This window comes from Acinonyx jubatus, chromosome A1 (genome assembly GCF_027475565.1).
Source record: "Acinonyx jubatus isolate Ajub_Pintada_27869175 chromosome A1, VMU_Ajub_asm_v1.0, whole genome shotgun sequence".
Taxonomy (NCBI): Eukaryota; Metazoa; Chordata; class Mammalia; order Carnivora; family Felidae; genus Acinonyx; species Acinonyx jubatus.
In genome coordinates, this window is record NC_069380.1 from 203573755 (window position 1) to 203601102 (window position 27348).

The 27348-nt window shown below is 40.1% G+C and overlaps 1 protein-coding gene across 5 annotated transcripts; it reads right to left on the minus strand.

The window, feature by feature from the left end:
• CARD6 (caspase recruitment domain family member 6) lies at nucleotides 1–26367 on the minus strand. Of its 5 annotated transcripts, XR_008289642.1 has the most exons (6): nucleotides 25280–26367; nucleotides 23638–24195; nucleotides 15780–17464; nucleotides 7851–7970; nucleotides 1407–1464; nucleotides 1–1043 (listed from the first exon to the last, which is right to left on the minus strand). XR_008289642.1 is itself a non-coding variant. In XM_053201157.1 (4 exons), the coding sequence occupies exons 1-4, from the start codon at nucleotides 25560–25562 to the stop codon at nucleotides 7935–7937; spliced, it is 2562 nt and encodes an 853-aa protein (XP_053057132.1). In that variant the 5' UTR covers nucleotides 25563–26367; the 3' UTR covers nucleotides 3655–7934. The 5 variants fall into 5 exon arrangements, 2 of the variants coding, with proteins under 2 accessions (XP_053057132.1, XP_014923071.2); XR_008289643.1 differs by lacking the exons at nucleotides 1–1043; nucleotides 1407–1464 and adding an exon at nucleotides 9702–9876 and having other exon boundaries at nucleotides 3655–7970; nucleotides 25280–26366; XR_008289645.1 differs by lacking the exons at nucleotides 1–1043; nucleotides 1407–1464; nucleotides 7851–7970 and adding exons at nucleotides 8026–8965; nucleotides 9702–9876 and having other exon boundaries at nucleotides 25280–26366.
• Nucleotides 26368–27348: the final 981 nt, after the last annotated feature.

Sequence of the window (27348 nt, forward strand, 5' to 3'; positions counted from 1 at the left end):
GGAAGAAAATGGGTCTGGGAAAATCTTCCCATACAACACCAAGCAATTCTAAGACACAAGTAGGGTGTCTGAGAATTCAACTCAATTCTGACATTATCCACTAGGAGATAGCACCAGATTCCACAGGTTCAGGACTTGGTCCCATAAGACTGCCCCCACACCCACCCCACTTCAGCCTCCAGTTGTAAGTCCCGGCTGTTACTTATGTTCCAACAAACTCACTATAAAATGGAGGTTCCAATGACCCCCTCTGACTTGGGATACCAACCTCAAGCCCAGGTTGTTTCCTATACTTATGACTGACTGGTTATAAATTAAAGGTTCCTATCACCCCTTACTCAGGTTCAGTTAATTTGTGAGAGAGGCTCACAGAACTCAGGAAACATCTTACCAGATCACCAATTCATCATAAAAGCATATATGACTCAGGAATATCCAGATGGAAGAGATACATAGGACAGGGCATGAGGAAAAGACGTCTCCAGATGCACCACTCCCCCAGCACCTCCACCAGTTCACCAACCCGGGAAGTCTCCAAACTCAGTCCTTCCGGGTTTTTACGAAGGCTTCATTACGTAATCATGATTGATTAAATTATTGGCCATTGATTCAACCCCCAGTCCCTCTCTCCTCCCTAGAGGTCAAAGGGTGGGACTGAAAGTTCCAAATCACAGGGTTGGTTCCCCTAGCAACCAGCCCCCACCCTTAGGTGGGGTCGGAAAATCACCGCATTAACATAACAAGACATACCTATGAGGCTTTCGTTGAAGGAAATTCCAAAAGTTTAAGGACCTCTGTGCCAGAAAAGGGAAGAAGACTAAATACATATTTCGTCTTATAAATCACAATATCACAGAGCCCTTGTGCTTGTCCTGTATAATAAACTGAAGAAAGTCATCTAGCTGCAGTCTAACTGGAAATAGCAAACAAGGGATTCGTGTAGAATGCTCACCACACTTACCACATGAACCACTCTCCTTTGAGAAAATTCTGGTGTCTTTTACCCAAGGCAGCTCATATTTGTATGATGATGGCATGGAAAGCTTTAGGAAAAGGAACCAAATGTGATCACACCCAACCATTGGCCCTGATGCTCCCACATATTGGTTATTTGAGTTTGGCCAGGGAAAGAATGATTGTTATTTGGGATCCAGACCAATCAGATTTAGAAACCATCTAATCAAAGTACTATTTTGTAAGACCCCAAATTATGTCTAAGTATTTATTTGGACAAATTATGGTTCCATTTGTACTTATATCCTACATACCATGTTGCACAACAGAATATTTTCAGTTATGTTCTATGCTGGATATTGTGTTGTAAAATAATAAACAGAGAACACATTTTAGAAAAGACCTATGGAAAGGGAAAGCATGAGTTTTGACAGAGAAACTGGCTTCCTCACCATTTTGCCAATGATTGGCCATGGATGAAAGAACTCTTTCTTCTTATCTCTCTTGCCCCTTCCAAATGAGAAAAAATATGTGAAAGTCTCTAATCAGGTGCCTGGCATGTTGCCAGAAATAAACGTTAGTTTCCTTTTCTTTTCCATTAAGCTTCACCTCCCCAGCCTACCTGGTATGCTTTGGAATATATTAAAACCCATAAGTAAGCTACAAAAATAGCAACCTTTGGAACACTAACTAGAAATTATAAGAGAGGTAAACTATACACAGAAGACTTGAAACAATTAATGTTATTCCAACTAATGTCATTGAATAACTGGATTTGAGACTGTTTTTGGTCCCCTTATGTTCATTCTGCCCTTTTTATGTAGTAATGGAAGTTTAATGTGGCAACTGGGCACCTGATGATGTGGCATAAAAACTACATTTTATAATCTCCCTTGCGGTTAGGCAAGGACATGATGCTAACCTCTGGCCAAGGAGATTCCAGCAACAGCAGTGTGTGCAGCTTCCTGGAAGAGACCTTACCTCAGTCCCACCCCCAAATCACAATAAAACCCCAAGCTGGCCTCTCTCTCTGTTCTCATGCCATTCTTGGCCCACCTGGGAAGCCTGCCCAGGAGACTTTCTATCCCCCAAAACTTCAGTATGTATTTTTTATATCCTTTTGATATAAAAGGTACATGGCATACATGTACCAAATTTTGGGGGTGCATTCATTAAGATATAAAAATATATAATGAAGCTTTCTGGGGATCTATTTTTTTCTGGTATCTAAATGTTTAACAAGAAGTTTTCATAACCACCAAGACTTGAGAAACATTTTTCTAAAGCATATAAATTATACAGAACGGCAGACCAGTAGTAGGCCAATGATGTCACAGTCAAAAGAAGAAAAGAAGAACAAGAAAAACTGGTTTCTCAATCTAGTTACTAAATGTTTGCTGAGCATTTAGTCTGAGCTGTGATCTATGTCTCGGGGTGTAGCAGTAAACAGAACAGACAAAACTCCTGTCTTCATGGGTCTTATGCTGCATATTAGTGTGAGAACATTACAATACAATTGAGAGTTTTCAGTGGAAGGGTTGTGGGGGAAGGATGCTTGTCAGTGTCATTCGGGGAAACACCTACCCTTATTTCCTCTCAAATAATAATGACGACAAGAATTATCATCAACATTTTGTGAGTAATTATTCTGTGCAAGGCAGTGTGCTTAGCACTTCATACATGTCACCAGGAATTTCAGTGCAGGCATTGGCACCGATTTGTTCCCCGTTTGACCCATTTGGGCATAATACAAAGAGCACTGTATATGAATTCAGAATTACTTACACTCAATTCCTGATTTAACCATTTGCCGGCTGTGTGATCTTTGGAAGTCACTCAGCTGTCCTTACTCTCTATTTTATTAAATAGGAAGGAATATTGCCTTTACGCTGTCTTTCTAGAGTCATGGAGAGGACCAACTGACATCTCCCATGCTAACCACTTAGGTAGCACTCAGCACATAGAAAAGACTTGATAAATATCAGTCATTATTACTAAACTAGTTAATATTTTATTATTAAATAGAGAGTAAGCAAAAAGACATTGCACTATAAAGTTAGCCTCATGGTATGGATTTCACAGGGCACCACGGTTTTCTTCGTGTTAGTTTAAATTTTTCCTCAATAGAAACCACACAATATAACTTACACTCAAATTATTTTTATCTTATTTATTGTATTAGATTATGAAGCTAAGATTATACTTTATTGCCTCATGTTCCATTCTTAAAACTCTGAGTGTATCATTCTTTTAACGGCAGAAATCCAAATGTAGATTTTGCTACATAAATATCTGCTAGTAGAAAATTGGAAAAGAGGGATGCCTGGCTGGCTCAGTCAGTTAAGCCTCTAACTTCAGCTCAGGTCATGGTCTCACGGTTTGTGAGTTTGAACTCTGTGTCGGGCTCTGTGCTGACAGCTCAGAGCCTGGAGCCTGCTTGAGATTCTGTGTCTCCCTCTCTCCGTGCCTCTCTCTCTCTCTCTCTCTCTCTCTCTCTCTCTCTCTCCCTCCCTCCCTCCCTCCCTCAAAAGAAAATTGTAAAAGAGTACTTATTTTATGTAGTGTCTTCCAGCTCTGGGCCAAGATATTTTTTAAAAACTTCTTTTGGGGCACCTGGGGCTCAGACAGTTAAGCATCTGTATTAGATTATGTATTCAATTATTAGATTAATTGAATTTTTTCAATTAACTAAAGAAATAATTTTTTTTATTTTTTTAACGTTTTTTATTTATTTTTGAGACTGAGAGAGACAGAGCATGAACGGGGGAGGGGCAGAGAGAGAGGGAGACACAGAATCGGAAGCAGGCTCCAGGCTCTGAGCCATCAGCCCAGACCCCGACGCGGGGCTCGAACCCACGGACCGCGAGATCGTGACCTGAGCCGAAGTAGGACGTTTAACCGACTGAGCCACCCAGGCGCCCCAAGAAATAATTTTAATTATACAAAGTTTAATATGTCAGCTCAGATCATGATCTCACAGTTTGTGAGTTCAAGCCCTACATCAGGCTCTGCACTGACAGGGCAGAGCTTGCTTGGAATTCTCCCCCTCCCCCTAACTCTCAAAATAAATCAGTAAACTTTAAAAAATAAATAAATAAAACCTCTTTTAATATCAGTTATTATTACCAGCATAACTGCAACATTATTGTCAACCAACTTCATAAAATCACATTGCATAGGTATCATATTTCCTTAAGTATTCTAGGTTTTTCTAGTCCTTTATAGACAATGTGAGATTGTACATTCTTTACATATATATCTTTGCACACATCAACAAGAATATATGTAGGACGATTTCATAAAGTAAATTTACTGGGCCAAAAGTTACACGTGTTTAATTTTATTTCTAATATATGTACTCAAATGGCTTTCCCAGAGGTCTGCAATAATTTATACTCCCACCAACAGCGGAAAAGCCTTTTTACCTACCACCTCTATTAACATAATCTTAAAAACTATCATTGGAAGAGGGTGAAATTAATGGCCAAAAGGTGGCTGCTGAATTACTTGTAAATTTTAAGTATGTATCTTTGTTTCCATCCCCTCTATAAAAAATAAATAACTGATCTCTGAATACATGTAACTTTAGCCTCCACATTTGATATGTATTAAACTGTTAAAGAATTTTTTCAATTAACTAAAGAAATAATTTTAATTATACAAAGTTTAATATGTCAGCCCTAGATTGAAAAGAGCTGGACAGACCTGGTTTTAAATTCTCTGTATTGTTGTTGATGTGTTAGCTTTCAAAAGGTCCAGAAGATGGCAGTATAATGATGTTTTTCCTAAATTTTAAAGAAAAAATTTAGTAGGAAAATCTGAAAATATATAGATTGTTCCCATTTTTATATTCTCTTTTCTTAAAATGATGCAAGATCACGAGTTTCAAGCCACTAAGAAATGAGCACAAGAGCCTTCACACATAGGAAAGAGGAAGAGTGACCAGGTGGGAAGGGCACCCAACAGGGAATTTGAGGACTCCTGCTTTAAATTTCGGCCCTTTGGGCAAGTGCCTTACTCTCTACATTTTTGGGGCATCTGGGTGGCTCAGGTGGCTGAACATCTGACTATTGATTTCTGCTCAGGTCATGATCCCAGAGTCATGGGATCGAGCCTTGTGTCAGGCTCCACACTGAGTACAGAGCCTGCTTAAAATTCTTGTTCTCTCTCTCTCTCTCCCTCTGCCCCTCTCCCTTGCTCATGCTCTCTCTGTGTCTCTCTAAAATTAAAAAAAAAAAAATTCTTGTAGGTGAAGTCATCTAGCAATGCCCACCTCACAAAACAATTGTGAAGGATTAGCTGCAATATATAAATGTGTGCAGCACCCTGGAGCACTACAAATGAGTGAGCATTCTGGTTACAGTACTTTATAATTTTTTTTATATTTATTTATTTTTGAAAGAGAGAGACAGCATGAGTGGGGGAAGGGCAGAGAGAGAGGGAGACACAGAATCAGAAGCAGGCTCCAGGCTCTGAACTGTCAGCACAGCTCACAGACCTCAAGATCATGACCTGAGCTGAAGTCGGACGCTCAACTGACTGAGTCACCCAGCTCAACTACTGAGCCTCTGGCTACAGTACTTTTAAAAATCCTTCTCCATTAGAGATACCTACTGAGATATTTACGGTTGAAATGATATGGCTACCTTGGGTTTGCTTTTAAATACTTTTTTTTTTTATGTGAAGGTGTGAACATAGATAAAACAAGATTCACAAATTATTGACCACTTTTGGAGCAGCTGTGATGGGGTGGTTATACTACCCTGTTTGTGGGTATGATTTTACTTATTTATTTTTATTAAAAAATTTTTAATGTTTATTTTTGAGAGAGAGACAGAGCGTGAGTGAGGAAGGAGCAGAGAGAAAGAGGGACAAAGAATCCAAAGCAGGCACCAGGATCTGAGCTGTCAGCAAAGAGCCTGATGCAGGGCTAGAACCCACAGACTGTGAGATCATGACCTAAGCCAAAGTCGGATGCTTAACTGGCTGAGCCACCCAGGTACCCCTTGTGGGTATGATTTTTAAATGGCCATGTACATGCACACACCTCACTGTGGCTGAAATGCGCAGAACAGGTTCCAGGGAGGCAATGGCAGAGGCAGAGAGGGTGGCTGGTCTGTGTAGGAGGTGACAGTGGCTTAGGCTGGCCTGATGGTAGTGGAGATGTTACTCAAGTGTGGGGACTCAGAATACTATGGAGATCAAATTGACCAGACTTCTTGGTGACTGGGGATGGGTGCAACAGAAGCACTTCCAGGAGAAGTCCTGGAATTTTAGCTTTATTATGATGAGTGGGGTCGAGGGTGGGGTACAGCTTTGGGAAGAGTTCTCTTCGCCCAGTTTGAGATTCCTATCAGGCAATATTATGGAATTGTCAAGTCTGCAACTTGGTGGTGTTCATGGCACAGATCAGGCCCGGAAATGTAGATCTGGGATTCAGAGTCATGTGGATAACATTTACAGGGGCACTGAGTGATGTCACCGAAGGAGTGAAGACATACAGAAGGAACCCCAGAACAGATGTTTAGAGACTGAGCATCAATATTCCCATGTGTATAACAGAATCATCATAGCGCTATTGGAAAGATTACATATGATTTTGTGTGCAAAACATGGTGAGTGTTCAATACCTCATTCATTGTTAGCAAATGACCTCTCCTACTTCCCTGTAAGAAGCAGAAAACAAAGGCCATCAGGAGGCTACTGCCCTGCTTTCAAATCTGCTTGTAAGTCTATCATTCATTCTCTTTCCTTCCAATGTCATAAGGAAACAAATTCCCTTTCCTCTTCAAAGTCCATTTTTCCCAACAGGCTGTCAGTTCGATCCCTCCCACCACTTCTGGGACATTGCCCTACCAATTATGACATTCTGTTTTACACTTTGTATTCTTTCTCCTTTATAGGCTTTTCCTCTCAGTCTACAAGCATGAGTGTATTCCACCTTTAAAAAAAAAAGTCTTCCTTATTGCTTTTAATGATTTTTCTATAGAACGTGCTTCTCTGTTTTTATTATGCATATGAAAATCAGGGGATCTTGTTGAAATGCAGGTTATGATTCAGCAGGTAGAGAGGGAGTGCAGAGCTGAGATTCTGTTGAATGCTGATGCTTGTGCCACTGGTCCACAGACCATACTTTGAGTAGCAAAGTCCTGGAGCAGTGGTTCTCAACCTTGACTGTATACTGGAGTCACCTAGAAAGCCTTAAAGAATGTTCATACCTGGGTGCCATGTCTTTGACATGGGCTGTGGGCTTGGCATCAGGCTTTAAAAATAAGTCTCCCTAGAGGCCCCTGGGGGGCTCAGCTGGTTAAGTGTCCGACTCTTTGATCTCGGTCAGGTCATGATCTCACGGTTTGTGAGTTTGAACGCCTCGTGCTTGGGATTCTGTCTCTCCCTCTCTCTGCCCCTCCCCTGCTCTCACCTGCTCTCGCAAAATAAATAAATAAACTTAAAAAAAAAATCTCCCTGGATGATTCTAATATGCAACCAGAATTGAGAACTCCTGCTTTCCAGAGGGTGGCATTACAAGGAACTTCCAACATCATCTATTTCCAACAGTGTCTGAAATCTTTACCAATACTATGTTAACCTGGATGCAAACAAAACAAAACAAAAAGGAAGATGGATCAGAAGAAAATAAGGGGGAAAGAAAAAAAAAAAAGGAAAGTATGGGAAGAAGGAAGGGGGAGAAGAAGGGGAGAGGATGAGAAGAAGAAAGGCTCTTCTTGGCCAAATAAGTAAAGCACTTTGCTTCTCAATCAAATTTCCTGAAGTGTCCACTTCCTCACTTTCCATTAACACCTTGACCCTGTTCAGCCTGGCTTCTGTGCCTTTATCTCCCTAAAACTGAACTGACACCGAGCACACAAGGCAAGGGCACATGTCTCAGTTCTTACCTTACTGGTCTTGCTGACGTATTTGACACTATTAGCCACCACTGGAAGAGATCCCACAGACCTGAAGCAACATGCTGGCACTCATCATATTACTATGCTGTTTTTCTTCTTTCTTGTGAGCTACAAAAGAGAATAGCAAATTGTGAATGATTTTTGGTTATCTTTAAGCTTTTTCAAAGCTCTTGCAAAAAAATTCTGCGTTCAAAATCAATATGTCCAACCTAAAAAAGATTATTAAAAAGGGTCAAAGCACTTTTTCCCTCTTTGAAGTAAGCTCTCAACACTAGGGACAAAATTCAACAGGTCTGCTTTCTCATACAAGAGTTGAAGGGGGAGTAGGTGAGCCCACGACCAAACAGACACTTGTAAAAAAGAAGAAACATTTTTCACAAAGAACTTGCGGCAGTTCAAGTCCTTCACGACGCATAGGCTAAGATAGCATTCAAGCGCAGGGAAAGCCTGTGAAGCAAAAGGGAGATAAGAGCAGGAGTGGGCAAGAAGGGTGTCCCACCACCCTGAAGGTCTGACACGTGGAAGGCAAAACGAGGGGGCAGGACTTGGATGGGGGCAGCAGTTGGGGCAGGGTAGGGGGAGAGCATCAGACCACGGTGCAGCTCAGAGAAGTCTCCGAGCCCAGAGCAGACAGAGGTGGCCCGCTGGAGCGCCCCCGCGTGGCGAGGACCCGCCCGGCTCTAGCTCCCCTGCCCTGCAGTCACTGGCTGAGAGCAGCCGGCCCGCGTGTGCTTTGGGGAATCCTGCAGTGGACCCTCAGGCAGCACAGGTGGATCCGCGGTGAGTGGAGAACCGAGCAGCACACCCCATGGCTGCCCAGGACCCAAACTATATGGGCAGTTCTTCGGGTAGTTTTCAGTATGATTGGGATAGCAGAATAAGCTTTGACAGGTCTTCCTCTTAGCTTCTCAAACTTTCATCTCATTCCTGATCTTCTTAAAAGCACCCAAAGTAGGTCCAGTCTAAAAGCAAGGAAATTGGCCCCGATTTGATAAAATGCCCAAGACAGACCGCGCTGTCCTCTGGAAACACACCCCAGCCGGGGTTTAAACCACACCCCTCTTGGCTCTCCTCCATCCGGTCCTCCTCCTGGCGCTCTGTTCCTGTTGAGATGGGATTTGAAGTACTAATTAATATGCTTTTTTATTAATAGTTTTTCCTCCTCTCTTACCTCATCCCTTAACCCAATCCAGTCGTGAAAAGTGGGACAGACATTAAAGGTACACAGTATTCAAATCTCTCTTTGGGTTGTATTGCTCATCCGCGGGGCCCAGAGGTGGGAGTGGGGAATTTGCCAAGAACTGGGGGTAGGGAGCAAGGACCAGTCTGGGGGACACACACACAACTCTCAGTATCTTGACTATTCTCCTTTCTCTCTGCTTTTGCCATCCCGGAGAAGTTTATCTAGTTTGTGAGGCCTAGAGACATGGGAGTGTCAAATCAAGACCCAAGCCCAAAATCATCTGCATTAATCCCTAGCAAAGTCATTTTGCCATTAGTGAAAGAATAATATGATCTATACTGGTGACATTGGGCAAGAGGAAGAAAGGACTGAGGCTTGATGCGAAAAAAAGTCATGTCTTAGCCATGCAGCAAAGAGAAAGAAGCACATTTTGAAAAGTAAAAGGACATTTTTAAATTTAATCAGGTACAAAACTTGCAGACAAAATGTGAAGTGTTAGATAGAGAAACCTATAGGTAGAACAGAACAGTCCTAATCTTAAATGGCTAAAACTTTTTACCTCATTATCACCTCCTTCCAACAGCTCTTAAGTGCACAATTTTCCAGCAGGAGATGAACAATGAATTTAATGAGAATGATAAATGAAGGGAAATTACCCCAGACCGGATTCCTGGTCCAGATGAAAATTTCTTTCCCTGAGCACCTGAAAATGGGTTTGCAGCCTGGGCCCTCTCTGGGTTTTTCAGAATGTGGCCCCAGGATCTTCTGCCTCAGTGGGAGTCCCTGTTAAAAGGCCATTCCTCAGGCTTACCCCAGACTTACTGAGCCAATCTGTAATACACAATTTTTTTTTATTATTATTATTATTATTATTTTTATTTTTATTTTTAACGTTTATTTTTTTTTGAGACAGAGAGAGACAGAGCATGAGTGGGGGAAGGCCAGAGAGAGAGGGAGACACACAATCTGAAACAGGCTCCAGGCTCTGAGCTGTCAGCACAGAGCCTGACGCGGGGCTCGAACTCACGGATCGAGAGATCATGACCTGAGCCGGTCAGACGCGTAACCGACTGAGCCACCCAGGCGCCCCTGTAATACACAATTTTAACAACCACGTTGGGTGATTGTTATGCATGCTCATGTTATACAATCACTACTTCTGAATTTAAGGAAACTTGCCAAAAGAGTGTGAAGAATGCTAATACCTGGGATAAGGGAATAGTCTAGTTTGTATTTCTATTATAGAATAATAGAAAACATTATGGCCCTTGTGTATAATTTAGGATCAGGAGCAGACAATACCCAGATCACCGTAGCAACCTTATTTTATTTAAAAGTTTTTAAGGTTTTTATTTATTTTTGAGAGAGAGAGAAACAGAGCATGAGTGGGGGAGGGGCAGAGAGAAAGAGGGAGATACAGAATCTGAAGTAGGCTCCAGGCTCTGAGCTGTCAGCACAGAGCCCAACACAGGGCTCGAACTTGGGAACAGTGAGATCATGACCTAGGCTGAAATCAGATGCTCTGCCGATGGAGCCACCCAGGTGCCCCTGGGCCTCTGATGTTCTTGATATTCTGTGATATTTAGGCAAAGTGCTGCTTCTTCTCTTCTTCCTGGATGCATGGCCACCCACCTGGTGACTGCATTTCCCAGCCTCCTTTCCAGCTACATGTGGCCATATGACCAAGTGTGGGCCAATGGAATGTGACTGAAAGACAGTACACAATTTCAAATCATCCCTAACTTAAGTCAGGCTACTCTCTGGAATATGGCTTTTCTCACATTCTGTGAATTGCATCAAGGTAACGAGAGTGATTTCAATCATACAGAAAAGGACAATGTCCAAAGAAATGGAGTAACGAGGTGGTAGGAACTTAGTTCTTGATGAGCCCTGTGGAGAAGAGCTCCTCCATCAGCTTAGACAGACTGTATTGTTATATACACGAAAGAAAAATTAGCTCCCATATTATTTAAGCCACTATATTTTTTGCCTTGCCTTTGCTATCACAACTTACTTAGGCTTTACCCTAACAAACACTAAGAACTACCCTTAAGCAATTACCACTTAGAAGCACCCATTAAATCAGATTTCTAAATCCTTGGCAGTCAGTGTCATGTTTATCTTCCCCAACAGACACTTTGCTTACATGGACCCTATATAGCAAACATCAGAAAGGGAGCTATACCTTACCAAGAAGGAGATATAAAAAATTCTAAGACATAAAGAAATGCAGAAGTCACCATGCATGTAGGTAAAACACAGATTTATGAGGCTAGTGTGATTTATGAGGCAGCTTTGTCCCTATGGCCAGACTTTGTATGACATTGGAATATACTCCTTTCCAGCATCTCAACAAAGAACACACTTTTTCAATGTTTTTTAAAAAAGGTAATCTTTATTGGTTTTCTTGTAAAAAATATAAATTGACTTAAGGTGTTTAAGAAAGGATTTTCAGGTGTTGAAAGAGGCGTCATTGGGTAGACTCTTCAATCTGCTAATAGCAACAACAAAAAAAGCCAAGTACAAATTGAATGCTCTCAATTTAGTAAATGACACACATATAAACAAGTGGTTCTGAATTTTTGCACATTTGACTTATAACACTTGAACTTGTGCATTATACAAAGATGCCCTTTAACTATATTTCATGTCCTGAATTCAGACTCTCTTAAGTCTGGAAAACCAATATTTTATACTATTTATACTGCCTGTCCCAAAACAGACTATACTTATACTGCCTGTCCCAAAACAAACTAGACTATTCCCTTATTTGATTTTGCCACATTCAACCATAGCATAGACTTGAATATGTAACTGAGTGCTGTCTATAAATATACACAAATAGAAAAAATTTATGAAAATCTTATTAGTGAGTCAGAGGGCTACATTACCCTCTGAGTTAAGAGACTGCAGACTATTTTTATATTCCTTTGTCTATTTTTGCATTTTCAAAACTATATATAATTAGCTTATAGGTTTTTTGTGGGGTTTTTTCATTTTATTTATTTTAGAGACAGAGCACAAGAGTGAGAGGGGGAGAGGGGCAGAGGGAGAGAGAATCTTTTATTTTTATTTAAATCCAAGTTAGTTAACATATAGTGTAATAATGGTTTCAGGAGTAGAATTTAGTGATTCATCACTTACATATAATGTCCAGTGCTCATCACAACAAGTGTGCTCCCAAGTGCCCATCCCCCTTTAGCCCATCCCCCCACCCACCTCCCCTCCAGCAACTCTCCGTCTGTTCTCTGTATTTAAGAGTCTCTTATGGTTTGCCTCCCGCTCTGTTTTTTATCTTATTTTCCTTTCCTTCCCCTATGTCCATCTGTTTTGTTTCTTAAATTCCTCATGAGTGAAATCATATGGTATCTTTCTCTGACTTATTTCACTTAGCATAATACCCTCCAGTTCCATCCACGTTGTTGCAAATGGCAAGATTTCATTCTTTTTGATCTCCGAGTAATATTCCATTGTGTATATATACTACATCTTCTTTATCCATTTGTCAGTCGATGGGCATTTGGGCTCTTTCCATAATTTGGCTATTGTTGATAGTGCTGCTATGAACATGGGGGGGGGCATATGCCTCTTTGAATCAGCATTTTTGTATCCGTTGGATAAATACCTAGTAGTGCAATTGCTGGCTCGTAGGGTAGCTCTATTTTTAATTTTGTGAGGAAACTCCATACTGTTTTCCAGAGTGGCTGCACCAGTTTGCATTCCCACCAACAGTGCAAAAGAGTTCCACTTTTCTGCGTCCTCACCAACATCTGTAGCTTCTCGAGTGGTTAATTTTAGCCATTCTGACAGGTGAGAGGTGGTATCTCATTGTGGTTTTGATATGTATTTCCCAAGAGGAAGATAATCTAAAGTAGGTTCCATGCTCAGCACAGAGTCCGATGAAGGGCTCGATCCCACAACCCTGGGATCATGACTTGAGCTGAAATCAGGAGTCAGACGCTCAACTGACTGAGCCACCCAGGCACCCCAATGAGCTTATAGTTTTATAAGAAAGAGGAAACAGACTTATAGGGTCTCACAACTATAGTAGGATTTCTCATTCTCTTTCCATGTCTCCTCAGTTCCTGCTCCAATGCCTTACACATAATATATGCTCAATAAATAAGTGCAAGAGAAGGAAGAAGGGAGAAAAGAGAAAAGGAAGAATGAAATGGAAAGGGAGAAATCTGTTAAGTGCCATCTGTTTGCCCCTCCAGGTTCACTCTCCACCTTGCTCTGAACCCTAAGACTGATCAACATGAACTGGCTAAGTGGGTTCCTTGTTTCCTGGTTTCTGGTTGGCTTTGGCCAAGGGGATGCACCATCAGATCGGGTGTGGAGTAAATATTTATTCCCCGGAATCACTCCCTGTGGGTCACTGTAGCCTGCTGTCCCCCTCAACCAGCCAGACCCAAGACCCTTCCTACACAGCTCTTCTGACTGAAGAAAGCACTGACCCCCTCTCTCCCTTCAGATCTTGGGGTGACAATGTGCCTCACACTCACATCCAGTGTGCTGCCCTCTCTTTTACACTGTTTATACCTCTTGTCCAGCCCTTTATAAATAGTCCCATTATTAAACTCTCCTAAAGGTGTCCGATTTGAATGAACCACATATGTATTGTCATGACCCAAACTGACATAGAATCTGTTGGTGACAAAGAGCCCAACAAGTTCTCTCCTCCAATAACTAATCTTGAAGAAATGTTCAGAAAAACATTTTTAAAACATCACTAATATTGCTCATTTCAAAAGTTTAAACAAGAAAAAGATTATTTTCATTGAGAAGCTCCACTTTAACATCAAAGATTTTGTAGTCATGATAGTTATGCTTTTTCTCTTGAAAAGACAAATAGAAAAATCTACATGCATAGTCCCTTCTTTCTTCATCCTTTCAATAACCTGTAGAGATTTAGCACCCTCTAAATACTCAATATTAATTGCTTAAAACAGGCACAAATGAAGGATACCTATTATAGTATGAGAATGTTCTCAGAGATTAGTTATTCCTTTTTAAAGATCATTTCTTAACTATGCATCAATATGATTTTTTTCCCTTGGTGTCCTTGAAGGCAAAAAAGAAAAAAAAAAAAACCCAGGAAAGACAAGCAGGGTTATTTTAGTACTGAAAAATTAGTATTAATTTTTTAAAAATCAAAATCCAAAAACCAGAGGTCTTAATCCAATTTACAAATCTTATTATTTTATTTCTACATCTAGTGAATTTTAACATGAATCTTTAAAGTGACCTTTTAATAATATTTGATGTCATTTACAATTAAACTTTGCTTAAATATTCTAAATTTAATACATTCCTTTTACTTATCCTTCTAATTAGCAGAACTTACCTGTATGTTTAGGATAATAATGAATCCAATGAATTAAAATTGTAAATTTTGTAAATCTTAAGTTCTGTTAAACATTGCAATGCTTTTTACAAGCTTTGTAAACCTATCTTAATCTTTTCAACTTAAAAAGTCACAAGTCTAAAATTAAAAACTCAAGTATACATTTTAAGTTGGAATCTTGAAGACAATGTATAAGATCCTCTAATAAGCCAAATTATCTTAACTATTACAAACATTTTAAGTATAAAACATAGTCAAATCATACCCAAGTAAATGCAAAATAATTTATATCATTGGTTGTTAGTTCATTATTTCTATATGTAAGGGTCAAATGAGAGAGTTATATTATCCAAGCAAATTGGAACTATTATCATAAGTAAGTTGATTTAAACATCCCCCAAACAAACAAGGTTATCTGCTTAGTGGCTGATATTGACCACAAACTTTTGACCAAGACACCTCTGGAGCAGCCAACATTTAGAGCAATTTTTGTTGCAACAATCAGGCAGCCTGAGCCTTATTTTATGGGGTGGTCTCAACAGCCCCATTCCTCGGATTCAGGTTATATATCACCTAATACTCAGGGATGGATTTAGTTCATTTATTTACTCCTCGATTCTACTCTTGTTTCATATTTTTCCTGTTGGAGAAAATCATTCTTACAAATGTTTTAATGATACCGTTTAGGTTGTGTATATCTTTTCTTTTTCTGTGTCATGCTAATAATAGTGGTCTCTTACCATGACTACCACTCTTCTTTAGGTTACCACATGATAGCAATGGTCTGGGTTAAGGATATGTTTCATAGGTCTCTAGAGTAAGCACTTTAATGTTTCCCAGCCTTCTTGGGCCCTGCTCTTGCATGGTATGCCTTAGCCTGTGCAGGACTAGTCTTAGATGACTTGGGTTGAGTGGCCCTGGGCTGAGAAGGCTTACACTGGGAGGACTGGGATGGGCATGGTTTGGGCTGAGTGGGTTTGGGTGGACAAGGTTTAGCGTGGGAGGGGTGGCACTCAGTGGGTTTTGTTTGAGTGGGTTTGGGTTGAGAGGGCACAGGTTGAGAGTGTTTGACCTGGGATGGCTTGGGCTGACTGGGTTTGAACTGAGAGCTGGGTAAACATTTGCTACTGGACCTTTGGAAGGCTGGATTTAAAGGCCCATCCTGTGTCTTCAGTTTGGCTCCTTGATGAGAGGCAGGCCTTAAAGGTTTTTTTGTGGCTCCTGCTGGTTGAGAGGCCTGAGGGTAAAAACCTTCAATATGGGATGTTGTTTTCATAGGTTTCCCAGGTGCCCTTGGTGGCTGTGTTCTATGGGTGTAACCTTGCTTAGGCTGTGGCTTCCCAGCTGCTTCTGCTGGTTGCAGACCCAGGGAGTGGGAGTGACCTACCTGGGAGACCACTACCCCAGACCTTTCAAGAGCTCCTGTTGTCTGTGGTCTCCTGGACCAGGCGCGTACATGCTGAGACACAGGTCTTGGTAGTCCTCCAATTGTTTTAGTCATAGGATGTCCCAAAGCAGTTCTTGAAAATTTCGTGAATCTTTCAGGTGAATAAAATCTCTGGGGCTGGAAGTACCGAAACCCAAAACTTTTACCTCGACCATAGGCCCTTGTTTTCTGAAAGGGCCAGGGACGGAACCACTTAGACCTCTGCTCTGACCAAAAGTGGGAGCCCGTAACCCAGGGGGCTTTCAAAGAAACGTGGCTAAAGTTCCCTCCAATTCTGGTTGGTAAAGGACAGTTTTCTAGACGAGGCAGGAATCCTGGGAGGAGGTAGAAATTCTGGAGATTCTGGCTAGCCCCAGATTCTCCAGGCATCACAGCTGGGCTTTCACATGAGCTTTCTGACTGACTGGGTCTTTGTTGTCTCTCATCTTTAGCTGTTCCAGACAAATTTTCACTAGGGGGAGTTTGAATCCCCTGAACATTCTCAAAGTCTTGGTCTACCTGGATTCCCAACTCCCTGGCCAGGGAGCCCATGTCCTCCACAGACACACATCTGAGCGAAGAGGACATCACTTCCTGGAGAGCAGCTTGAAGACCCTCAATATTCTTCCCTGTCTCCCCAGGTGCCTCCCCCTTCCAAAACAGTAGCTGTGATGGCTTCAACTTCAGAGTCGTCTGGAAAAGCTGTGTCTCTTCACTCTCCTGGGCCTGGGGACTGAGGACAAAGTAGAATCTCTCGGTGGCAGCTTCTCCTAAAAACATTAGCAAGTCCCACTCCTTCTCACCTAGGTAGTCAGTGAAAAAAAACACAGCTGAGGAAACTTCCACCAAGAAACCAAACTGTGTCCAAAAACTTTCTAGATCTCCACGAAGATTGGCCAGAGCAACAGGCTTTTGGAAAACACTAGGATTTTCCATTAGACCATCGCTATCAGGAAAATGCCACATTATCTCTACCAGGCCGTCAGAGATCTGCCGGGGAAGCACCGGGCCAGTAAAATCCTGATGGAGAAAGATTTTGTGTGATTTTAGTTGGTCAGAGACAAGCAGTGTGTTGAGGATTCTGGACTTGGAGAAGCTACAGTATCCTAGGCGCACAAAAGAGATGACAGGCATCTTCATGAGAGTCAGGCACTTTTCTGTATCCCCTGTAGGCCCTCCTGAAGATTGTGCTGACCACTTCTTCACAATGCCCTTCATGGCCCCCAGCATTAAGATGCTTTTGTTGTTTTCTGCATCTGGCAGGAGCAGGGGAAGAGCAAACCGGCACTGATACATGTTTGACATGACCTCGCGTTGCAACGAGCTGTCTGAACAGAGCATAGATGCACAAAGAACATCAAAGGGATTAATGGTTTGTATGTCTCTAATTTCCAAATTCTCTACTCCAGTCAGCAGTTCCTCTTTGTTACCCTCACCCAGAACCTTGTGTCTGAGGATTGTATCTCTGGCCGTGACATCCAGCGCTTGAACTTTCATCAGGAAATTCCAGGCTAAGTCTCCTGGAGCCTCAGGTGTCCACATACATCCTCGATCTAAGGAGAATTGTTTAACAACATCTGGCAGAAGCTTTCTGCTCCTATCCATGTTCAAACATGACAGGACATCTTTAAATACCTTTTTTCTTTCTGTAGGGAAAAAGATACTCAGTGAATGTCACATTCAGAATCTAAGCTACCTTCACTGACTTTTAAAATTAAGTGAGTAATTGACTTTTTCGTTGTAAGAAGATGGAACGATACAAATATAGTGAAAGTTCCTTTTTGCCAGTCTGCCAATTCCATTTTCCTTCTAAGAGATGCCAATATGTTACGTATATTTGCTTCCCATCCTTTTTCTATGCAAGTATATAGGTAATGCATGAACACAGAGAAATATATCATTTGGTTCAGTGGATGCTATTTTATTTTTACATAAATCATATTATCCTAAATAAATGATTCTTCGACTTCGTTTCACTTAATGGTATTCTTTGCAAATTCTTCTAAGTCAGTTCATACACAGATTGACTTAATTCATTTTTAGCTAATCCATCGTACTTCATGATTTGGATGGACCATTACTTATTTAACCATTGTCTACTGATGGTCATTTAGGTTTTCCAATTTTTTGGCTAATGTTTGTATGCAATGATGAAAAACCTTGCTAATATTCGATGATATGCACACGTGTATGAGGAATTCTCTAGGATGATACTGATTTGTTTTTTTAATATTTTTTAATGTTTGTTTATTTTTCAGAGAGAGTGTGTACAGGGGAGGGGCAGAAAGAGGGAGACAGAGGATTCAAAGTAGGCTCCATGCTGTGAGCACAGAGCCAGATGCAGGGCTTGAACTCAAGAACAGTGAGATTATGACATGAGCCGAAATCAAGAGTCTGCTGCTTAACTGACTGAGCCACCCAGGCACCCCGATACTGGTTTCTTTTTCTTTCTTGCTTGCTTTCTTGCTTTCTCTTTCTCTTTCTCTCTTTCTGGTTTTTAATTTCTTTTTTTAATGTTTATTTATTTTTGAGAGAGAGACAGACAGAGGATGAGTGGGGAGGGCAGAGAGAGAGACAGAGAGACACAGAGTCCGAACCAGGCTGCAGGCTCTGAGCTGTCATCACAGAGCCTGACACTGGCTCAAACTCACAAACCCCAAGATCATGACCTGAGCCAAAGCTCGACCCTTAACTGACTGAGCCACCCAGGTGCTCCTGATTTCTTTCTTAAATGTATCTCTTGTTACAGTTTGGAGAAATGAAAGATTTTATGTCCATTAAAGTTTCCTCAGAATTTATGTGCTGTACCTACTTTCTCTTAATCTCCCATTTCCTAAAATACCTCCTAACCACTTCTTGGGAATACAGAGATAGTGCTTAGAGAAAGAAGGTCAGAGAGCACTTTTTTTTACTCCTGGTAGTATTTACTCCTGACAAACGAGCATAAGCTTCTTGGATCCCCTATAAAATTAGCCTGGTAAGAAACAACAGAAGTAAGAGAAAGGTATGGATTTCAAGGATTAACAAAGATAATTAAGAAATCCTTGGACAGACTAAAAGTTGCTTCAAGTGGAATATGTGTTGGGCTAAGAAGGTAAGGGAGGAGTTGGGGCTAGTAAAAAGGGTTCCCAGGGGAGGCAGTGAGAGGCTAGGTTTCAGGAAAGCTTTTAGGTCCTGCTCTTGCCTATCACCTATTTTGCCTTTGGACAACAATCCTCTGTTTCTTCAGCACAAAAACTGGTACCCACACAGCCCAGGCCAAGTACTGACAAGGTAAGGACTTGTTAGTCTTTCCTGACTACTACAGAGCTCATCTGGATACCATACCCAGAAGCAACAGAGTAAACAAATATTATACAGAGCAACAATGATACAATCAACAAGCACAAAAATGGATAAAAAGAAAAAAAGTTAAGAAGCAATAATATCTAGAACCCGATATATGTTTGTAAACTTAAAATTTATGAAAATACCCCAGCTAAGGCAAAAAGAAATGATTTTAGCTGCCACCTACTGAAAGGAAATTCTTGAATTTGAGTCCAATGTATAAAGCCTTAGAACCCATGGAAGAGTAATAAAAACTTTAACATATATGTACTTGAAGTGTCAGAAAGAGAGGAGGGAACAAGTGGGACAGAAATATATATTTAGATAAATAATGGCTGAAGATTTTCCAAATTTGGTTAAAATATTTTTTACAGATTCTGCAAATCCTAAGGGGGATAAAAACAAAGAAAATCATATCTAACTATATAAGAGTCAACTGCTAAAAAAAATTTTTTTTAAGTAAAAAAATAACACTTACAGGGAACAATGATAAAATAACTGTAGACTTAGCATCAGAAACAATGGAAGCCAAGAGACAGGAATGGCATCCATAAAGTGCTGAAGGCAGAAAACCTGTCAATCTATACTTCAATATCTAGCAAAAATATCCTTCTGGAATGAAGGCAAAATGAAGACATTTCTCAATAAGCAAAAAATAAGAGAATTTCCCACTAACGGACCTACACTAAAAGAAATTTAAAAATAATAATAATAAATAAAAATTCTTCAGGCTAAATGGAAACAACATCACATTAAATCTTAGATCTTCAGGAAGAAAGGGCACAGGAAACGGTAAATATATGGGTTCCTGCCACTGGATGAACTCAACTGTAAGCTGGAAGGGAAGGGAGCTGATTGCTATAGTCTATACACAAGCTGACCTTATACAGTGCAGAGCACACAAAGCAACACCAGAAGCCTTCCTGAGACTTAGATTTGACACTGTGATTTTTTTTTTGTCATGAAATTTAACATAACAAAAAACATAATGATGTTTCTCCTTTGAATCAGATACATTTGGATTTTTTTTTTTTGAGTTCCTAGCTGCATAGACAAATATTACAGAGGAAAAAGACAGAGTTAGCCTCATGCCTCCAGCCAACTAGAGTGGATTGGTTACCTACTAGAATTACATTGCAAGTCAGAACTACATTATTACTGAAACTTTCCTTGACATGTTTTACTAAAGGTGCTAGATTAATTGCAAAAAATAGCCCCAATTCATGGCTTTCTGGATATATTTTGGATTTCTGCAATATTACTTTGTAAGAAGTGGTATCTGTTTTTCCCCAACTCTTGAATCTGTTTTCCCCAACTCTTGAGTATGTCACAACTGTCTTTGTGTGACATACTCTGGCCAACAGAATGTGGCAAAAGTGATGGTGTTATGGGTTGAATTGTGCTCCCCCCCCCAAAAAAAAAATTGTGTTGAAGTCCCCAGTACCTCAGAATGTGGCCTTATTTGTAAACAAAATCTTTAAAGAGGTCAAATTAAAATGAGGTCATTAGGGTGAGCTCCCATGAAGTATGACTGGTGTCCTTACAAAAAGGGGAAATTTGAAAACAGAGACATGCACAGAGGGAAAGTGATTGAAGACACACAGAGAGAAGATGGGCATTTAAAGCCAGGAAATTTAAAAAAAAATTTAAAAAAATTAAAAAAAAAGAAAAAAGCCAGGAAATAACTGAGGCTACCAGAAACTGTTCCAGAAACTGGAACAGCTCTTTCCCTAATGCCTGCAGAGAGCCCTTGACCCTGCTAACACCTTGGTTTCAGACCTCTGGCCTCCATAACTATGAGACAATAAATCTCCCATTGTCCTAAGCTACCCTTGTGTAGTGCTTTCTTCAGCCCTAGGAAACTAATTCAGATGGCATGATAGTACTAAATCTAAGCCTTCTCTTCTGTCTCTTTCTCTCTCTCCCTCTTGCCTTCTCTCATACTCCTGTGTCCTCTCCATAAGAATATGCCCCATCTAGTCCGAGATAAGTCCACACTAGACTGCCAGAAGACGACAGACTAGTCTATAGCCAGCTGACCACAGACACATGAGAAAACTCAGGAAAGACCAGAGGAACTGCCCAGCCAACTACAGACACATGAATAATAATACACACTTATTGTTTTAAGCAACTGAATTTTGATAAGCTCTATTATTACACTAAATAACTGACATAGAAAAGAAGATCATACAAAGTAAACAGTAACATGCAAGAAACACATCATAATATTAGAATGTTACCTAGAGAATAAGGGGAATGGGGAATAAAGAAAAAAGGGAATAAAAAGACATGGGGCTTTTCACAGTATAATGATGATACTATGCAGTGAATAATTAAGTCAACCCTATACGATAAGTGAAATATGTAAATAAATTTTAAAAATTAAGAATGAGGCCTAGGGCGCCTGGGTGGCTCAGTCATTTAAGCATCTGACTTTTGATTTTGGCTCAGGTCTTGATCTCAGTTTGTGAGGTAGAGCCCCGTGTCAGGTTCCATGCCAGCAGTACAGAGCCTGCTTGGGATTCTCTCTCTCCCCCTCTCTCTGCCCATCCCATGCTCATGCTCATGCTCTCTCTCTCTCTCAGAATAAATAAATAAACTTAAAAAAAATGAGGCCTAAAAATGACTATGGATTGGGAAGGTATGAGGGTGGAACAAGAATTGTGTTGTAAATGGAATATTACTCAGCCATTAAAAAGAATGAACTCTTGGGGTATATGGGTGGCTCAGTAGGTTAAGTGTCCGACTTCAACTCAGGTCATGATCTCGTGGTTCATGAATTTAAGCCCCACGTGGTGCTCTGTGCTGACAGCTCAAAGCCTGGAGCCTGCTTTGGATTCTGTGTCTCCCTCTCTCTCTCTTTGCCCCTCCCCCACTCATGCTCTGTCTCTCTCTCTCTCTCTCAAAAAGAAATAAACACTAAAATATTTTAATTAAAAAAAAAGAATGAAATACTGTAATTTGCAATGACATGGATGGAGCTAGAGTGTATTATGCTAAACGAAATAAGTCATTCAGAGAAAGACAAATACCATATAATTTCACTCATATGTGGAATTTAAGAAACAAAACAGATGAACATACGGGAGGGGAGAAAATAAAAAATAAAAAAGAGAGAGGGAAACAAACCACAAGAGACTCTTAACAATAGAGAACAAATTGAGTGTTGATGGAGGGAAGTGGGCAGGGGATGGGCTAGGTGGGCGATGGATATTATTAGTAGGGCACTTGTGATGAGCACTGAGTGCTGAATGTAACTGATGAATCACTGAATTCTACTCCTGAAACCAATATTACATTGTATGTTAACTTACTACAATTCAAATAAAAATTTGAAAAGAAAAAAAAAATTGTGTTGTAGGTTAAATTATGTATCCCTCAAATTCCTATGTTGAATTCCTAACCCCCAATGCCTCCATGATATTATTTGGAAATAGGGTCATTGCAGATATAATTAGTAAAGATGAAGTATTAGGGTGAGCCCTGATCCAATATGACTAATGTCTTTATAAAAAGGGGAAATGCACCCCTAGAGAACCTAGAGACCTAGGGACCTAGAGATATGCACCCAGGGAGACAACTATGAATGCAGACGAGAGGGATATTTTTACAAGCCAAAGAATGCCAAAGATGTCCAACAAACTGCCAGAAACTAGGAACAGATTCTTCTTTACAGCCTTCAGAAGTAACCAACCTTGATTTCAGACTTCTGGCCTCCAAACTGAGACGCCACATTTCTGTTGTTTATTGTTTAAGCTACCTCCTTTGTGGCACTTTGTTACAGCAGCAGTAGCAAACTAATACAAGGTGTGATGAGGAGGACATAACTCCTCTCCTACCTAGAACTGGATGATGGATCCCCACGATTTGGACTGAGTGTGAGACAATAGCTATGTTTCTTTCCCTTCTCTGCTCAGAAGTTGGTGATATTTATTTTCATAGACAATATCTCTCCAAATGAAGCATTTCTAACATTTTGAATTTTCATTCAGAAATATTCCAATTCAAGATACCAATATAATTTCCCTTATCAAGATGATAATTTATGACTGGATCAAGCCAAGTACCAATATTTTGGGATCTTATCCAATTATTATAAGCTCCTCTCTGATTTTCACTTCAGTAGTTAGGCCCATAATCTCCATATCCCTCTGACTGGTCACAAAGGCACTGAAATGACTTAAGAGGCTTAATTTGAGGCTTAATTTGAGCAAAGTTAGTGGTTAGCAACTTATATGTACCATGGAGGTGACTGCAGAAACCTGTAAGCTGACAGTCAGTATTTATTTTTGCTTATATTGTCCATCATTTTGTAGGGCCTAGGTCTTCCTCTCTGTCAACGCCACCCATAAGGAAATTCCAAATTAGAGAGGCATAAGGAATTTCTGAGTAGCTGCTTTTCTGGTTCCTTTCCTTACCCCTTCTCCCCATTGTGTCGTGGAAACCTAAAAATAAGTTGTGGCCCAACTACCACATAGTATGGCCATACCTTCCATCCTTTTCTCCTCCTCCGCTGCGAATGACATGCCAGTTTCGGAATCCTCATAACTCTGTTCTTCATCAGAGAACTGTGTGGTCTCTGAATATGCAGCGCCCTCTTCGCCATCATAAACACCGTGCTCTGAGTCATTATAATCCTCTTCTTCCACAGAGGTTTCTCCATCTTCAGAGTGTCCAACAGGTTCAAAATATTCCTCTTTTCCTAAGTACAAAGAATCATCTGGCTCCTCGTATCTCTGTCCATCCTGTAAATACTCAATGGTTGCTGGAATTTCATATTTAATGTTCTCAACTAAATGTGGCAATATGCCTTTTGGTGTGTTGTATTCCTCCTCATTTTCCCTTGAGGACCAAGCAGCTTCCTTATAAGTAGTTTTCGTGTCCCTGAAGCACTCAGAAATTCCCATATCCAGGTGTTCTTTCTTTTTGAAGGACACTGTGATTTCAGGATTCTCGGGCTGTTTCTCTCCAGAGGAAAAAACATCTTCTGAATTCTTGCTTATCCCGATAGCTTGAAGAGGTTCTATATTCTCATGTTTTAAAAATTCTGAAAAGCACAAGAAAGTTGGGGGGGGGTATTTTGTTTTTTCAAATTAACAAAAAGACCTCGAAGCATCATCTCTCTTCTTTATTTCAAAACTGGAGGATAAGAATACCTAGCATCTCCCAGACAAACAACAAGTCAATTGTCATTCTTTCTCTCACTGGAAAAAAATCAGATCACATTCCTACCTTGCTCAAAAGTTTGGCTCTTCATAGCAAACTCAAAGAGTACATGAGTGAAACAGAAAATTTGAATCCTATGAATAGTCCTGACTTGTGGATTTACTGTGACCTAAAACCAAGTCAGATTTCCTAGGGCCATTGCTGATGAAATCTGATCCTAATAATTTCTAATTGGGAAGCAAATAGCTCTAATTTGGAATAGTAAGTTCTAGAAATAATAATATCTATTTCTCTAAGCACATGGGTCTTGTCCTACATTACAGACTGTTAACATGAACCTTTTTGGCTGAATCTCTACCTCTCTAATACCTCTTGAAATAATCTTCAATATTTTTTAGATTTTTAGAAAAAGGAGCTACATCTGTCTCTGGTAGTAATGTACAGAGTCACTAAAAAATCCATTCTGGAAGAATTACTCCCTCATCTGCCACTAATTATCTTTAAACATTGAAGAATTAGCATTTGAATTGTTTCAGAAGAGTAGGCTTCTGCAGGTATTCTTATCACAGAAAAAAAATGAAGTTACTGATCCACCATATAGGTGTGCTACAAAATCATGTTTCTGATATTTCCAAAATGGCTATACTAAGTGAAAGATGCAGCATTTGGTCTTGGGGATGTAAAATATCCATGAATTTACTTATTGAATAATAAGCAGTTTATACTAGCACTAAAAAACCGCAAATTTTGGATACAGTTTGAACAAAAATTTATCAATCCCCTAAACCAATAAAATACATTGTTCCCTGCTTTTAGAATCCTAGACACTTTTCCCCTTTTTCATATGCTAGTGAAAATTATCTCCAGGAGAAAGACAAATGAAAACAAAAGGCAATAATGTTCTTTTTTCAGGGAATCTGCCTTGTCACTCTTGCCCCCCAAAAAAGTACAGAAATCCAACTTACCGTTTTGTAAGCCACCAACAGTAGCTGACTCTGGAAAAGTACTAAGTAAACACTTGAGAAAATGCTGACAGCTCACCTCTCCTCTTTTCTGTACCAAAATTAACAGCTTTCGACTTTTCTTCAGGGGATCTGTAACATTCTCCAGAGTCTCATACTCTTCCTCAGAAATCAGCCCCCGAGAGGTTAACGAATCTAAGACAGAATCAGGATCATGTTGGAGGATTTCAAGTAACTTTTTTCGTTCTTTTTCTATGATCTCTGAAGGAACACTCCTGGCAGCCATTGTTCCTGTGTCCTCTAGACCAGGAAATGGATTTTGAAACCGTTCCAATAGTAAATAAATACAGGTTTAAAAAAATGGCAAAGAGTAATTCTATTCAGCAAAGATTAAACAGGTCAAAGATATCTAGCATTGGAGAGGGCAAGTACAAACAAGTGGGGGGTGGGGGGTGGAGCCAGCCCTAAACCCAGCCAGGCCTGCCTCCCTATAGATTATTTATCTGCTCTTTTGCTCACTTGACTCAGTCTCATTTTGACTCAGCCCCAGTGTCAATTCCTCTGAGAAGTCTCTCCTGAAATTTAGTTTGGACTAGGTATTCCCTGCTCGGAGCTCTATTCGTGATAAGAATGAATTGATTAATTCTTTCTGGAGAGAAATCCTGCAATATGCAGCAATAAATAAATAAATGCTGATAGATAAAAATACAAATTAAGGGGTGCCTGGGTGGCTCAGTCGGTTAAGTGTCTGACTTTTGATCTCAGCCGAGATCATGATCTCAGTTCCTGAGCCTCATGTCATCAGGTTCTGTGCTGGGCATGGAGCCTGGTTGGGATTCTCTCTCTCCCTCTCTCTGCTCCTCCCCTGCTTACACACACACACACACACACACACACACACTCTCAAAATATATAAACACTTTAAAAGTAAAAAATAATACAAATTTATACCTTTCAACTCAGCAATTTCACTTCTAGAAAATTTCTTAAGGAAATAATCAGACAAATGCCCAAAGATACATGTGTAAGAATCTTCATGACAGCATTATTTATAATAGCAGAAAAGTTTTAAATAACCAAGATTTAAATAAAGTGGGTATTTGTGGAATAAATGTTGATACATCAACAGTGAAACAGAAAAGAACAGCTTACAAGGATGAAAGCAGGGCATCTGTCAGGCTTAGCAGAGCATGCGACTCTTGATCCCAGGGTCATGATCCTGATCCCCACAGTGGGGACAGAGTTTATTTAACAAAAAATAAATACATAAACAAGTAAAAAGGATGAAGTGAGTTATACATATTGACAGCTAGTAATACCCATGATATATCATTATGAAAGATAGCAAGCTAAGATCCCATTTTTGTTTAAAAAATTAAAATGTGCATAGCATACATATATTATATGCATATGTAGATATAGATTTAAAAGAACACAGTCAGGAGAGAGATAGCCCAATGGTAACACTGGTTAACTCTGAGGATATGATGACAGGGGGATTCATACTTTCTACTTTAAACACTCCTGTTTATTTTAATATTTCATAGTTTTTGTTTTTATTAGCAGACTTCATTTTGATTTTTCTAAAAAAACTACCTGGGTGGTTTTTATTTATAGGTATGTAGTTCACAAGAACCTGAAAACAAAACAATTTAAATAACTATCAACAGGATACTGGATAAATAAACTCTAGTGTTGCATTAACAGTATACACCATTCAAAAAGAATGACCTTCAGTGACCCAGAAGATAACCATATATTAAGGGAAAACTTTAAGTCCCAAAAGATTATACGCAGCAAGACACTCTTTTTAAAAGTTGAATGTGTACCTGGGTAGCTCAGTCAGTTGAGCGTCAACAGCTCTTGATTTCAGTTCAGGTCATGATCTCACGGTTCATGACTTTGAGCCCCATGTTAGGCTCTGTGCTGACAGTACAGAGCCTGCTTGGGCTTGGGATTCTGTGTCTCCCTTTCTCTCTGCCCCTCCCCTGGTCACAATCTCTCTCTCTCAAAAATAAACATTTTCTTTTAAAAAATAGAAAGAAAAGTCAGCAGTAATTTCATTTACTATA

Bases quoted from the DNA above. Each gene is read 5' to 3' on its own strand.
- CARD6 (XM_015067585.3), bottom strand. From the start codon at position 25,562: ATGGCTGCCAGGAGTGTTCCTTCAGAGATCATAGAAAAAGAACGAAAA. The intron at 24,196-25,279 runs GTAAGTTGGATT...TGTGCTTTTCAG, and splicing joins TGTTGGTGGCTTACAAAACG to AATTTTTAAAACATGAGAAT. The intron at 17,465-23,637 runs GTATGGCCATAC...TTTTCCCTACAG, and splicing joins GGAGGAGAAAAGGATGGAAG to AAAGAAAAAAGGTATTTAAA.